The sequence below is a fragment of the Aulonocara stuartgranti genome (assembly GCF_965226115.1).
Source record: "Aulonocara stuartgranti genome assembly, chromosome: 2".
Classification (NCBI taxonomy): Eukaryota; Metazoa; Chordata; class Actinopteri; order Cichliformes; family Cichlidae; genus Aulonocara; species Aulonocara stuartgranti.
In genome coordinates this window covers 25,394,889-25,408,988 of record NC_138940.1, presented here as the reverse complement: position 1 = coordinate 25,408,988, position 14,100 = coordinate 25,394,889, and the positions used below count along the sequence as shown (strand labels likewise).

General features: G+C 39.4%; 1 protein-coding gene across 2 annotated transcripts; it reads right to left on the bottom strand.

The window, feature by feature from the left end:
* clint1a (clathrin interactor 1a) lies at positions 1 to 12,006 on the bottom strand. Of its 2 annotated transcripts, none has more exons than XM_082550240.1 (12): positions 11,796 to 12,006; positions 7,991 to 8,095; positions 7,177 to 7,273; positions 6,634 to 6,742; positions 6,107 to 6,271; positions 5,787 to 5,961; positions 5,389 to 5,605; positions 5,168 to 5,258; positions 4,544 to 4,603; positions 3,700 to 4,004; positions 2,505 to 2,715; positions 1 to 2,398 (listed from the first exon to the last, which is right to left on the bottom strand). In XM_082550240.1, the coding sequence occupies exons 1-12, from the start codon at positions 11,834 to 11,836 to the stop codon at positions 2,055 to 2,057; spliced, it is 1,920 nt and encodes a 639-aa protein (XP_082406366.1). In that variant the 5' UTR covers positions 11,837 to 12,006; the 3' UTR covers positions 1 to 2,054. The 2 variants fall into 2 exon arrangements, with proteins under 2 accessions (XP_082406366.1, XP_082406365.1); XM_082550239.1 differs by having other exon boundaries at positions 3,700 to 4,007; positions 11,796 to 12,005.
* Between the last annotated feature and the right edge of the window lie 2,094 nt (positions 12,007 to 14,100).

Sequence of the window (14,100 nt, the reverse complement as noted above, 5' to 3'; positions counted from 1 at the left end):
CAAATTTCAATCAACTGTTTAATGTTGTAGATAAAGAATCTTGATGTGTAAATCAAATCAAAATGGGAATAATGCAAAATTTCATTTTCTAGAAGGATTTCCATGATCTTACATTTGCATATACTAGTGTTTCAACAATCCCATTTTTGAGAGGACCAAGAGGATTTAAAGTAGAAAAGAAAATGCGTAAAACAAACCTCTACGGATATATATATGTATATAATAGAAAAAAAAAAAAAAAAACTAAAAACAGCAAACAGATTTTGGTCATTTTAATGCTTCAGACACCGATGCAAGGCTACTATGTGTTAGTGTGCTCAGCCTTATGAGCCCTTGAGAGGAGGGTTGAGAGTAGAAAAACACAACTTAAATCCTCCTGAGGCTGCAGAATCCACCGCCTTCTCCTGTGGTCAGTGAATTATTTATCTCAGCGTCGACACACCAAAAATGTCAGGCAGTCAAGATTCAATTTTGATTATCTATCACTCATCACAAGGATCAGGAGGCAACCACCGGCAGGCACTTGAACCACTGAAGTGCAATGTTGTGTACATCTATAGCATAACGAAACTGGCATACAGCTGGATGGGACTGTTCATGATGTGCTACCCGATGACACAAATGCAATCCAACCAACATGCTGATCTGAAACACGGCAGGTTAGTGCTTCCTCTCACACAATCGTCTGTACCTGATAAGTCACTAAACACACAGACTCGGACTGATGGTGGCTATGACAGAAAATCTTTTCAGGACTCCTGCTCCTGCTTTAATGTGCAACATTAATCAACATGGAAGGTGTCGTGTACCAAAATGCACTGATGAACATCTAACAGACAGCTGCATTTTACAATCTTAACAGTCTGAATCAACACTTGAGGTTTGAATGAATTTATCTTGGTGTCTTGTAGCTCTGAAGTTCTCACTGGCCTTAATAGATTGAAAACAAAAACAAACAAACAAGAAAAAAAAAGTTGAATCAGATGAACAAACAGAACTAGTGAAACAACTGCATCCGCCATCTGTACAGACAGTACACTTGGCTTGAGGCACAGGCATATTTGTACCAAGCACAAAAACTCCATCCTCGCAGCTATTTTCAACACTGCAGTCACATTGTCGCCTTCAAAGAGGTTGACTGAAGAGAAAAGGCAAAGGTCTTTCAGGCACTCTACTCCTGTATAAGGCTTTTCTACCTACTGATTATCTCATTTGGATGCTAACTGATTATAATTATCAGAAGAAAAATATAGCTATATACCAATAAGAAAGGCAAATTCATGGTCTTGCAGGTGCAACTCCTCAAATTCAATTGATAGCGTTCACTGCAAATAATTAATTACTCCAGCTGCAGGCACATTTGAAGTCTGGATACTTATGTACAAAGAGAAGGTGTCAATGTGCTTTGTTATAGTTCTTAATTCATATCAGATTTGGTCTACATGATACAATTCTTCACATTGTCACTGCCTCTCATATATGAGCTTCATAACTTATTGTTAGGGCTTCAGATTTCTATTTACACGTTGAAGGAAGAACGATGACATTAAAGAAAGAGGTAACCTGACATCCTTCAATGTTTGTTAGGAAGTTAAAATGGCAGATCAAGCTATCGAAATTCATGATTCATCAAGTTATCGACATTATATAGCAAAAGGAAAAAAGGAAAACAAACGCAGCTAGTTGTGTTTTTTTGCAATTCTGGTGATTTCATTTGATTGAGGTTATAAAGCAAATCCCCCTGACATTATCTCAGTGGCACTTTCTTCTTTCTGCTCACTGATATACAACTAACCTACAAGGCACACCATCATCAGAGTGCCTGACCATGAACCCAGACCTGACAGATCATTCGTTCAAACGCACGCACACACTCATTCACTTAGATCCAAATCATATTACTATAAAAAAGAGATTGCAGGGTGTTGGTATTATGATAGTTGACATTATTGACATTCAAGTACTCTTTGTTTGCAGCTCTTAACAATCCTTCACCAGTGGACGGAGAGGGAGACTGCCACTGCTCCTCTTATAATCTTTGCTCTCCAGTTCCATCACTTTCCAAAATTTCCAAAGTCAGCAAAAGCATCTTGTTTGGGCTGCTGGGCCATCGCAGGGTTCATCCCCATCCCCATCCCACCAGGCATCCCCATGGTCATACCTCCCTGTGGCATCCCCATGTTCATCCCACCTTGATGCATCCCCATGTTCATCCCACCTTGATGCATCCCCATGTTCATCCCCATTCCCATCATGCCCTGATTGGGGGCCATGCCCATTCCCATCCCCATGCCAGCACCAGGGTGCATCATGGGATTAACAGGAGGTCGGGCAGCTGTAGGTCCCAGACTCATATTGGAAAATCCCTGGGAGAGCATGTTGCCGGGTGCCTGGTTGCCTGGAAATAACAAAAGAGAAATTCAAATTTTAAAAAGACTTAAGCCAGAACCTGGACTGTGAGGTTGTTGCCATTCATGTCAGATCTGAAGTACTAATCCTCTCACCTTGTTGGAGAGTGTTGAGACTGGGCTGGGCCTGTTTGGGGGGCTGCATTCCAGGGCCTAGGAAGTCCAGGCTGATGTTAACAGAGTGATCTGACCAGGTGGATGGAAGGGATGCTTTGGCTCCTGCACCTTGAGATGACACTCCCTGCTGAACAGGCTGGAGAGACTGCATGGGCTGTGGTTGAAGAGGACCCCCCATTGTCTGGAGGGGCTGGCACAGATAAACAAGCAGGCAAAATGTTAGAAAAAGAGCTCATTTGTGCCAAATTCATAAAAAAATTGAGATGCAGTTTTTACTTCATTATTCAAGCCTCTAAACCTTTAGCATGACCCACTTAACCTCGACAGAGGGAAATCTACCCGAGTCTCTTTCTTAACTCAATAAAAACATATCATTTAAAATAAATAGACGAAATGGAAGAGGTGAATGTCTTCCCCCCTTTAAAGTAGGTCAACACCCTTTTTACATGAAGATACAGTCAACATATGTGAACTTTCCTTGGACTTTTAATGTTTTTGTGACTCAAATCTCATTTTTCTCATTCGGTGTCAGTAAAATGAGGAGTGGGTGGTTATGGAAAGGTCTCAGGGGAAGATGAGCATCTGGAGTGGCTGCACATTAACTCTCCACCATCCCGCTTGTCCTTTGTCTTTCAATCACATGAAGTATGTCTCCATCACACAAGGAGGTCAAGGTGCAATGTTAAAAAGTGGGAGTAAGAGGATAAATGGAAGTATTTGACCCTTAGTGATAATAGTTATCTAGCTTGTCACATCTGGAATTAATCTATTATAAACAGCATGTGAAAGAAATTTTGCACAGCATTTGAATTTGTAGGCCAAGAGCAAACAAGCATGTGGTACGATAAAAGGTACACATTTTGAATTCACAAAAACATGCTTAATTCAGATTCGGCATTGACAAGATCTAAAAATATTGCTGAGGAAAATCCAGATCTAATCACTCGAACTTACTATTGGAGCTAGCAATGTCTCATATCTCATGCTATGCTTTATATACCACACACTAATCCATATCTCTAGCTCTGTATCCATGAAGCCTAAGAGTCTGTGACCCAAGAGATTTTGATTCCACCTGTATTCTATTTACACCCGATAGGACTCTTGTAATGATGTGTAGAACAATCAATAATTTAACAAGGATGTGTGTATGAATGAGTGCAATCATGCATACCTGTGACTTAGACTGGGGTAGGACCGTGGTGCTCACACTCTGTGTGTTGCTCATGCTAAAGCTGAGGCTCTGAGAGGAGGTGAGAGACTGTGTTGGCCCCATCAAGTCAAACAGGTTTGCTGAGGCAAGACCAGAGCCTGAAGCTGGGGCCGGGGCAGCAGTTGGGGTGGCAACAGAAGGACCTGCATTCATGGGTGCAAAAAGGTCATTTCCACTCATGTTGCCAGTCTGAGCAGATGCTGGCATCTGACCTCCAGGAAAAGCATTCCATTCTCCAAAGTCTCCATTGGGGTTAGAGGGTTGTGCTGCTGCAACAAGAAAGGCAGAAAAACAACAAAAACAAAAAACAGACAGCTGCATGAGTGTCTTTATTTGCCATCGAAACAGTGATATTTGTACTGTGAGCCGTGCAAATATATGATTCAGCAAAATCACAAATCTGAGCCTGACAGTAAACAATAGAAAGCTAAAGAGGTTATGTTTTTGAGGACATTCTCAGTGACCACTGATGGCTCTTTTTAAATTTTTATTGAACTGGCCTGGCCTAATGTCTCTCTCCCTCTCTCAGTCTCTCTCATCTTTCTCCACCCCCACCAACTTCTTCCTCTGTCCCCATCTCCTTGTCATCCATAACAGGAGTTGATGTGTGTCTGTTCTTATTATGCAGAGCAGGTAGCAGGCTCCATATGGCCAGGGCTCCCTCCCAGAATCCCTCTGAATATTCTAGTGGTATGGTTGCAACAGGACAGCATAGACATGCACACACACACACCAACAACACACACACACCAACAACACACACACACACACACACACACACACTCCAAAAACTTTTAAAACCAACCCGAGGACAGTCCAGCAGAGGCAGCAGGTGAGGAGAAGTCGGCAAATCCACCGATCAGGCCTGCATTGAGAAACAGAAATAAATTTAAAACAAGTGAGCTCCAGGTGTCATTCCACCATAGTTAGCATTCCCTTAGTGTCAGAAGTGTAGGAGGGAGGGGAGGGGGAAGCAGTGAATAGGTGGAGGGGACCAAACATCTGTTCAGTGCTTCTGCCCTCTCCATTCCCTAGGGACTCCTCCAAAAACATCTGGTGCACTTAGTTCCTATACATCAACTCCCTCCTCCTGCTGTCCCCAAAAAATGGGAAGCTGCTATCAGCAGCTGGGCACCACACTTTCAGTAGAGTCTAGTGTGTTCGTGCAGCTACTCTGGAGTTTTTTTCTTTGTGGTACTGTAACGCTGAACTAAAACGGTTAGTCCTGGATTTACTGGTATGTCACAATTGCAGTGACTGGAAGGTATTTTTCATTTTGGGCAGAGACCATCAGTTTCTTTAAGGATCCTGTCCAATTTGTCTACTGGAAATTTTTTTTTTTTTACTGATAATAGTCTCATCAATCTTCTCATAAGACAGGTTATAAGTGTGCTTCACAAAAGGTTTCTCAAACTTAGTGACATTATACCTGTGGCAGCAGGCTGACTAGGTGTTGTGTCCACCATCAGTAGATCAGCAAGGGCAGCATTGGTTGGCTGAGGGGCTGCGGCTGGCTGCATCTGGAATTAAAACAAACAACCAAAAAAATAAAATAAGAAAGCTAAAAACTCAAGATTCAGAGTAAACATAACCAGCCTCATATCAATAAAATCTTCTCTCATTTCATTTGTTGAAGAGCGCTATTGCTACCTGTTTGGCGGTGGTATCTGGGCTCTTGTCTCCTGTGTAATGGGCTGCGGCCCCAAGGTCTACTTTCTTGGATGGCCCTCCTCTCTTCCGTGTTGCTGTCGTCTCTGTTGCTTGGACAATCTGTAGACTTTTTGTGGTAACAGTCTCCTCTTCATCTTTGAACTCTTTTCTTTGCTGGCCATTGTGAGATGATCGACCCCTGTCCTCCTCGTTGTCACTAGGGACAAAAACAACATGAGAGGTAAGGTGACCAGACACAATCATTGTACACATTCTACCCATCAAGAAACACACAAAGCTCTGTGATCACATCTTCAAATGTCTTTGTCCTAAATAGCAACAAGAAACTTTCCTTTTGTGTTTAGTTTCCTTGCATCAGATCGGAGGCTGTATCCTACCTGAATCGATCTGGTGAGTCGTCTCTGTCCTTCTTTCTAAACTTGTTTATGGTGTCATCAATGGTGGTGCCAATTTTGTCACTGATTTCCCCCAGCTTATCACTGAAGGGGAATGGCCCTTTTTTCTCCCAGTCATCATCCCACTTTCTATCACCAGAGTCATACCTGTCCCCCGCTATTAGTGGAAAAAGAGAAGCAAACATGAGTTGGACATCATAGGATATCAGGTTATACTTCCGCACCAAAAAGTAATCACATCAGTTCCAGCTGCTCTTTTCCCAACACCTCTATTTACAAAATGTGCACATCTGTGGACTTACAGTAGCCTCTGTGTCCCATGCTGTCAGAGGATACACCAATGTATTTGTCTTTATTCTTCTTTGCCTTTTTCCGTTCTTCCCTAAGCCTGTCATCATCCTGAACAAACTCCACCATCTCCTTCACCTTCTGACGTACATTCACACCTTGGTCCTTCCCATTCTCATCTAAGGGTAGCAATTTAAGGAGAAAGAATAACAAAACTGATTAAATTACAACAGTAATACACAAAATCCAGACACAGACAAAGAATAATAATTATTGTGTCCTTCCTTCTAAACAAAGTCTAAAATACACACATGGTTTGGGCCACTGAAAGCAGCTTTACAGTAGTATGCTAAGAGTTTCTGGACTAAGCACTGCTTAGGGCCTCCTTCCTCCTTCCATTCATTGCAGCCCACATTAAAGCTGTTGTTGATACAGAACTTTTCACCTCATTACAACAACATTCAGCAAACAAAATGTCTAGCCATCTAAGATCTAAATTAAAAAAAAAAGAAAAAAAAAGAAGACCAGAATGATACCTTACCTACAAAATGGTAGCTTTCTAGTGATCTCAAGTCATACAGATGTTCTCTGGCACTAGTCACAACCCTTTCAGACCCGTTCCTGATGAGATGGGCTAGCAGTAATAGAGACTGAAGGGAAGGGGGGAAGAAAAAAACAAAATGGGAAATTAAAAAAAAGATTTAAGATTTTATTTTTAACTTCAAGTTTGGAGTTAACCCAGTTTGTTCAAGTTGTGATTCTTGTGTCAGACTTTCGTTTACTCTCAATCACAGTGTTTCAAACAATGTGGTTTGTCTTCACATCTCTTGCTGAGTGAAATCCATCAGTAGGTTATTTGTAAAAAAGCTTAACCCAATCTTAAAGTTCTTGCTGATACCCGATTATTGCTAAAAGTAAGGAGAAAGGCCTTTAAAGTTAAATCAAATCTATTAATTTTAGTTTAGCAAGTCCAAAGTGTTCCACAGAATGAAAAATGTTCTCAGCACTTAGGTCTTCAAGCCTTGTTTCACAATTAATGCAAGAACATGCGTTTGTGTCATTTTACAACAGCACTGAGGCAGACCTTGTAGACTCTCCTCCAGTTCTTTTTGTTGTCCCGCAGCATGCGGGCCCACAGCATGTTCATCACCTCTGGGAACTGTTCATACATGAAGGTGGCTCTGTTTATAAAAAAAAACGGAGGGGTGGGGGGGGAATTAGACTTTTTACTTTCATGTTAAAAAAAAAAAAAAAAAAAAAAAAAAAAAGCATATCTGCAATTAAGCATATCTGTGTATGCATAGTTGCATAAGAAGAAAGCATGAACAGTAAAAGCCAGATGAACTCAAACACTGATGTCCACTTTGAATATGATAAATAATCAACAATGAACACTTGGGGGTTTAATATTCTCATTGTCTGCAGTTCTGTGCAGGAAAAGACTTGAGGTCAAACGGGACGCTTGAACATCAAAAACCATTTTTTGTAAAAACAGCTTCTAAATGAGTCATTAGAAACTTCTGTGTCACTCATAACTTCGGGGCTCATACGTTTTTGACAAAGCTTTCTGCACTTAAAGAAAGTCACGTAAGACACATCAGAGGTAGTTCACGGGAGTTCTTAGACATTCAGATGCAGGTAATTTACAGCTTAACTTTTAAACTATAATTGTTTATGGTTGTTTATTCAGAAACGTTCTGCTGACTTTCAAAGAAGCCCTGTTTCCTGTTTTGATGAGCGAGGAGGCTTAAAATCCAGTAAGAGCTGGATTTGTCATAGAAGCCTGATCTTTAAAAATAATGTTCATGGAAATGCAGATAAAGGGATGTAAGGTTTTCTTTTTATTTACAGTGGGTGCTTTTCAGTAAAACATAAATGAAATAAACAACAAACCTTACCTAGAAATTTCACTCATCAGCTGTCCTGATGGTCCCCAGGGGTCATCATTGGTGGCTTCTCTCACCTTAGACTCCACCTCAGAGTAGTTCATCACCACATTGGTTCTATAATAACAAACAAAAACAAACTTCAATTATAATACATTTTATTTGTCATTTCTGCTCAAAGTATGCACCTGCACCTCAGCCCAGCAAGACCAACATGAATGACAGTACAAAAATCATATAAAATCAGAGACTTAAAGATGCTTAAGCCAACCACAAGTGCCCTTTTAAAGGCTAAAAGAACAAAAGGATCACGTGTTTTCTATAACTCCTTGTCAAAACCTAAAACAGCTTACCACACAGGCAAATGCACAATGCGTTCAGTGTAAACACATACATGCAGGCTAAAATGGCGATGAATAAAACAAGAGTTGCTGACTGATTTTGAGCTCTAGTTAGAAACTAGTACAACAGGAATCAGAGACTCAAATGGGAAGAAATCAAAACAATGAATCTCTCTAAGCATTTCAGGCTAAAATCTGTGTTCCAAATATATAGGACTTCGTATATTATAAAAGACTAAAGAAGTAAAAAACGCAATCACAATCAGTACAGAACTAACAAAGGCTAATCAAACTCTGCCTTATATTTATCCAGGATTAGAGTCTACAAATCTTGTTTCTACTTAAAAATATAGCCAGCATTCTGTAAGGGAAAGAAAAAAATATCACGTCTTAGCTTCAGTGTGTATAAGGGTTCCACCAAGATCTTGAAAAAAGCAAAGGACTTTATAAAGTTTTTCTTTACCTTTTTTTATAAAGTTCATTTCTGCTTCTGTAATTTCTATTTACATCACCTGCTGTGCATTATTTGACAATGGTGTCCTTGTGTTTTTTAATTGAGATTTTGCATCTTTATTTGACTAATCGCCGTTTGTGTAAGGGGATTTAATTTAACATGTCATTTGGCATCTATTCAGTCATAACTGGATAAACTGGTTATCCCTTAATGCAGTGTTTGCATTAAGGGAAGCAGTATAGCCACTATCCCAAATTGTATATGCAACGTAAAACTGAGCCACAACCTGAGACCTTATTCAGATTTAGAGTATTAACTTGTTTGTTACAGAACCGCAGAACTATGATCAATAATCATACAGGCATCATCTTTAAAATAAGTAAGCAGGCCCTGCTGCAACTTTAGCAATAAAATGTGGCAAGGCAAATAAGCAATTTGAAATTTCTACAACCTCCTCCTTCACTACTGCCACATCAGCAATAAACAGCACAGCGCCTGACAGAGCAACACTGATTTGATGCCATATTGTTAACAAGGATACACCCTCTCTGTGGTTTTCAGGCAGACTGCATTGCTAAAAGTTGCAGGGTATGGTTACAACTCTGACAACATACTCTCTTTTGTAAAATGTGGCTTAAGCCATGAAAAGTATTTGAAAATTACCACGCCAGAGTCCTTTCACAGCTAATTAAAATAAGCCTCTGGGCCCAACCATGGATCACAGTCAACATTTGCTGAAAAGTCCCAGACAGACATTCAAACATTCTATATCCAAGAGTTTTCAAAGGATTCTGGTTACTCCATGTGTAGTTATAACTTTATATATCCAGAATTTCTCTAGCTAGTTAGGGAAAATGCTAACCTGCCATGCATGAATGACAGACAAAAAATAAAAGGCACTGATGCAACTGCTTATCTTCACACAGAGGTTGCTGCTGTTCTAGATATCAGCTAGATAAAACGGAAGCTGTGATACTCTCAGTGACACACAATCACACATATTTCCGCTGCTATACTGCTGAAGCATTTCCCTTGCTCTTCATTGCAACTGCACTTTAGTTCTTATATTAATGTTAACTTTACTCATTACAAAAGTTAAAAAAATAAGAAAAACAAATCAGCATTTTACTCATTATATTTAACAAAAAAAAAATGCACATAAAACCCTCTGATTAATCAGAGGAAGAATGCAACAATCAGTCTTAATGACTCAGCATTTATTGACACTTTATGAAAACAAGTCAACAAGTTCCCAATTTCAAAGGTCTCAAATAAAGCCAGATTAGAATGAAGGCGCACTCATTCAGGCATAAAAATAATCTCTCTTTTAGTCTGTCAATTCAAATTGCTTTATATTATAAGTTAAAATAAAAATGGTGCAGATGCATCAGAAAATAAATATATGCAACAATATACAGTATTTATACAATACTGCAGGATAGTGTGATCTATATAACATTAAGTTTAGTAAATAATTTACATGCTTCTGGGTGTGTGTGTGTGTAGATGAATGAATGTCTGGCACGTCATGACCATTGTTTTTACAAGTTGCGGCATCTTTATACATCTATGCCTCGTCTCCTTTATCTCAACTGAAATTTAAGTTCTTTCAAATGTGGAATTACTGAGTTAAATTTTGTAAAGTAAATATTTCCTTCTTTGTCTGACTCGCTCCAACAAAAGCAAAACATGCTGCAGAAGGTCACACACAGAGGGGAGTCAAGTGCATCCACAGGATTGCATTCTTGGATAGACTTAACACACTATTGTCTGACTGTGCACAATAAGCCACTAAGCTCTTGAAAGAACAAAAAATAAAAATACATTTTTAAGAAAATTGTGCAATAGCCTACAAAAGCTTCAGAGTACAGTCATCAGCTGAAAATAAACCAGCAGCCAAAGGAGAACAAATGTGCTGAACAAAGGTGTTGGCTTGCTCTTTGATAAAGCTAGGTAATAAATTACTGCCATGGAAGCTTTGACCAACACTCCCATCAAACTATGCAAAAATGCACCGGAAGCAAACAAAAGAGAGAGAGGGAGAAAGCTTGACATCCACCAACAAGTTACAAAACCCAGCAGATGACTGATCACTCATTAATAAATACTCTGTAGTGGCTCTTTTAAGTAGAAAAATAAATAAAAACATAAAGCACCCTCAATAACAGTAAAGCCAACTCAAATAACAACTGTCGTAAGTTGTGGTCAAACTTCTTAACACACACTTACGTTTACTGGGAACTAGTTGCCACCAACATGATTGTAAGCCAAAAGTGTAAAGGTAGTTGTTTTTTAAGGGTGTGTTTTTATTTTAAAACTAACACGATGTGTTAATTTATGTATTTATGTGTATGCTAGCGTGACGCTGGTGGAAAATCTACAACAATCTAGACAATTGTTGTATTGTAACTTAACGACGAACAATTTAACTTACAACTCAAGGGCTCTCGTGCAACTACCACAACGTCGTGTGTAACTTAGCTACAAGTGTCAAGACGATCGTAAAGCACTTCTACCTTAAATTAATTAATTAAAAATGTATTTCCAGGCAGTAGCAGCTAAACAGGGGTTGGACGACAAGTCTGTTTCACATAACTCCAAAAACACCCATTGTTTAATTATTCAGCCTGGGAGCTGTCAAACTAGCTTAGCTGGCTAGCCTGGTCAGCTAGCTACCCACCCAGTCAACAGGCTACATAATTAGCTTGTTAGCCAAGCAGGTTAGCATGCGCTTTCGGAGAAAACGAACAAATGTCAAGCGCAGTCACACCATATCCTTTTAGTTACAGTTTAGCTGAACGACAAGGCAAGAAGAACTGTAAGAAAAACAAGACACCCACACTTAAAACAAGAAGTATGGTGTTTGTAAAAGTCAGTTAACTAATTCGCTAGTAGCATACAGGCTAGCTAACTTGTAAAGAATGACGTGACGTCAAAGTTTTGGGTACGTGTCTCTTTCAAACAGGTAAACTACAAGCACAAATAACTCGTTACAGCCGTACTGTGATAAGAAGATACTCACGCTTTGTCAACCAACTCCCTAACTTTCCACATGTTCAGCATGTTGGCTCTGAGAAAGGGGGCTTAACGCCTCGGCAAAAGCCTTTACTCCAAACGAACACCGACACCAAACCTTGAACTCTGGAAAGTAAACTATTCTTCACCTCGCTTTCAAGACAGGAGGCGCAAACGCACCAGCAAGCAGACAGGAAAGGTTACTATGGGAAATGCCCGTGCAACGTCATCAAAACTGCGTAAAGCAGGATTGGAGTTGTAGTTTATAGCATGTATTCGGACACCACCTTGATACATGATTACATTAACCTTTATATAAAGTTAGAGAAAGAGCTTTCGCAAATTATTCACATCTATTAATGACTATGGGGATATTTAAATAATGGAAAAAACGTTCTAGGACGTAGACATATTTTTAGAATAAGGACCTCTCACTGAATTTGAGAAATTGTTAAATTAAACAGTAAAGTTAAAAAACAAAACATAACAAGTAAAACATACTAAGACCCTATATAAAGTACTTATAGTAATTCTGATTTACGCAATAGATTAGTGATGTCAAACATAAGGTCCAGGGGCCAGAATTGGGCCAACAAATCAGCCAGAATTCTGCTGATATTCTCTTTGAAAAAAGAGAATATATATAGATATACATTTTAGACTTTTAACTGTATTTTCACAACTTTTACAGCTTTTTCTACTAATAAAGACCTACCCCATAATCACCATTCATACTACACCAAAGTAATTAAGTAACAGAAAAACAATTAAATAACAATTCTTACCCATCAGCTGTAACAAGCCTGACAGGGTATTGTTGTCAGCCAGGTGGGTGGAGTGGACGCCAAAATTTGTGAATGCGATAACTTGAGAACAAGGTGATGTAGAAATTCGTACCATAGGCGCATCTAATAAAGCTTGCGGACAAGTTTGACTCCCAGTGAAGGTCAGAGATCAGGTTTTCTGAAAAATTTCTGAATGCCATAACTCAAGAAGGAAGTCACCTAGGATTTTCACATTCATACCATAGGTGCATCTACTAAAAGTCTTCGGCAAATTTGAATCCTGGTGATCTTGAGCTCAAGGTCAAGGCCACTGGTAAAGTTTTCTGAAAATCTTGTGAATATGATAACTCAGTAAAAAAGTCACCTTTGATGTTCAAATTGATAACATATCTGCATCTACTAGGAGCCTGAGGGGTCGCACTGGAAGCCAGCAGTATTTTTCGATCTACTATAGAAATGTTTATGGGGGGGGTTTCTGAGTCACACACATTTTTTTTGTGAATTAACAAAAACTTTAATAATTACAGGGCAGTCTGAGCAATGAGCTACCAGAACTCCTTTTTAAAAACACATTTATTTTTTACAGTTTAAGCCCAAAGAATCATGCTAAAAGATTTCCTTGTTGCTACAGCAGCATTTCTTTATCATGTATAAGAACTGTCCAAACTGTATAGGTATACTTCTTTACATTGACTGAAAGTGGGCTGTATAAAATTAGTTTGACATTCCTGCTATAAAGATGTGTTCTTCTATATCACTTGTGCTTTCAGCTTATAGTCATTAAGGTTCACAGGAAGTTGAGACAAGATGCATTATGCTGCATTAGGCCAGTGTTGCCATAGTAGTGACAAAAGGTTTTTTTTTCCTATTAGAGAGCACTGAGAACTAAACAATTTCAGTTCCTTAAAAAAACAAACTCAAAAACAAACATGAAGATAAAACTGGATGTAAGAGATCTTTGAATATATTGTTCAGCATTAGATATTTTATGCTATCACACATCTCCAAAATACAATGTTATACTGTCTAGAGTTACCATTTCTATAACACGTTTTCCTCAGTTTGTTATTTCATAGCAAAATTCTTTGGCTTTGACTTCACACAGCTTCCTGCACTATTGGAATGGGTGCTCTTCTTTGTCCAGATGAACTCCAGCTTCCCCCAAACTATGGGCTGCATCACAGACAGCGGGTCACCACCCCATGTGTTCACCATCCCTCCTCATCTGGCATTCAGGCATGCTACAGTGACCCAGTGATGCTGTGTGACAGGCCAGGCAGGGCACTGGCTGTTTGTGTCAATCCAGATCAATCACTCCCTCTTCTGGACGGACAACGTCATCAACGTGCAGAAAGGTCACGGAGTGTACTCAAACCAGGCCTTATGTGGAGTGCAGGGAGGTCAGCATAGCAAGTGAACACCCTTGAAAGACTGTGTATTATATTTAATAGACACGGTTGGCTCATGAGTTACCCGTATATGTATTCCAGAGGGTCATTTTTATTTGGGATGAATTAAATGATTGGT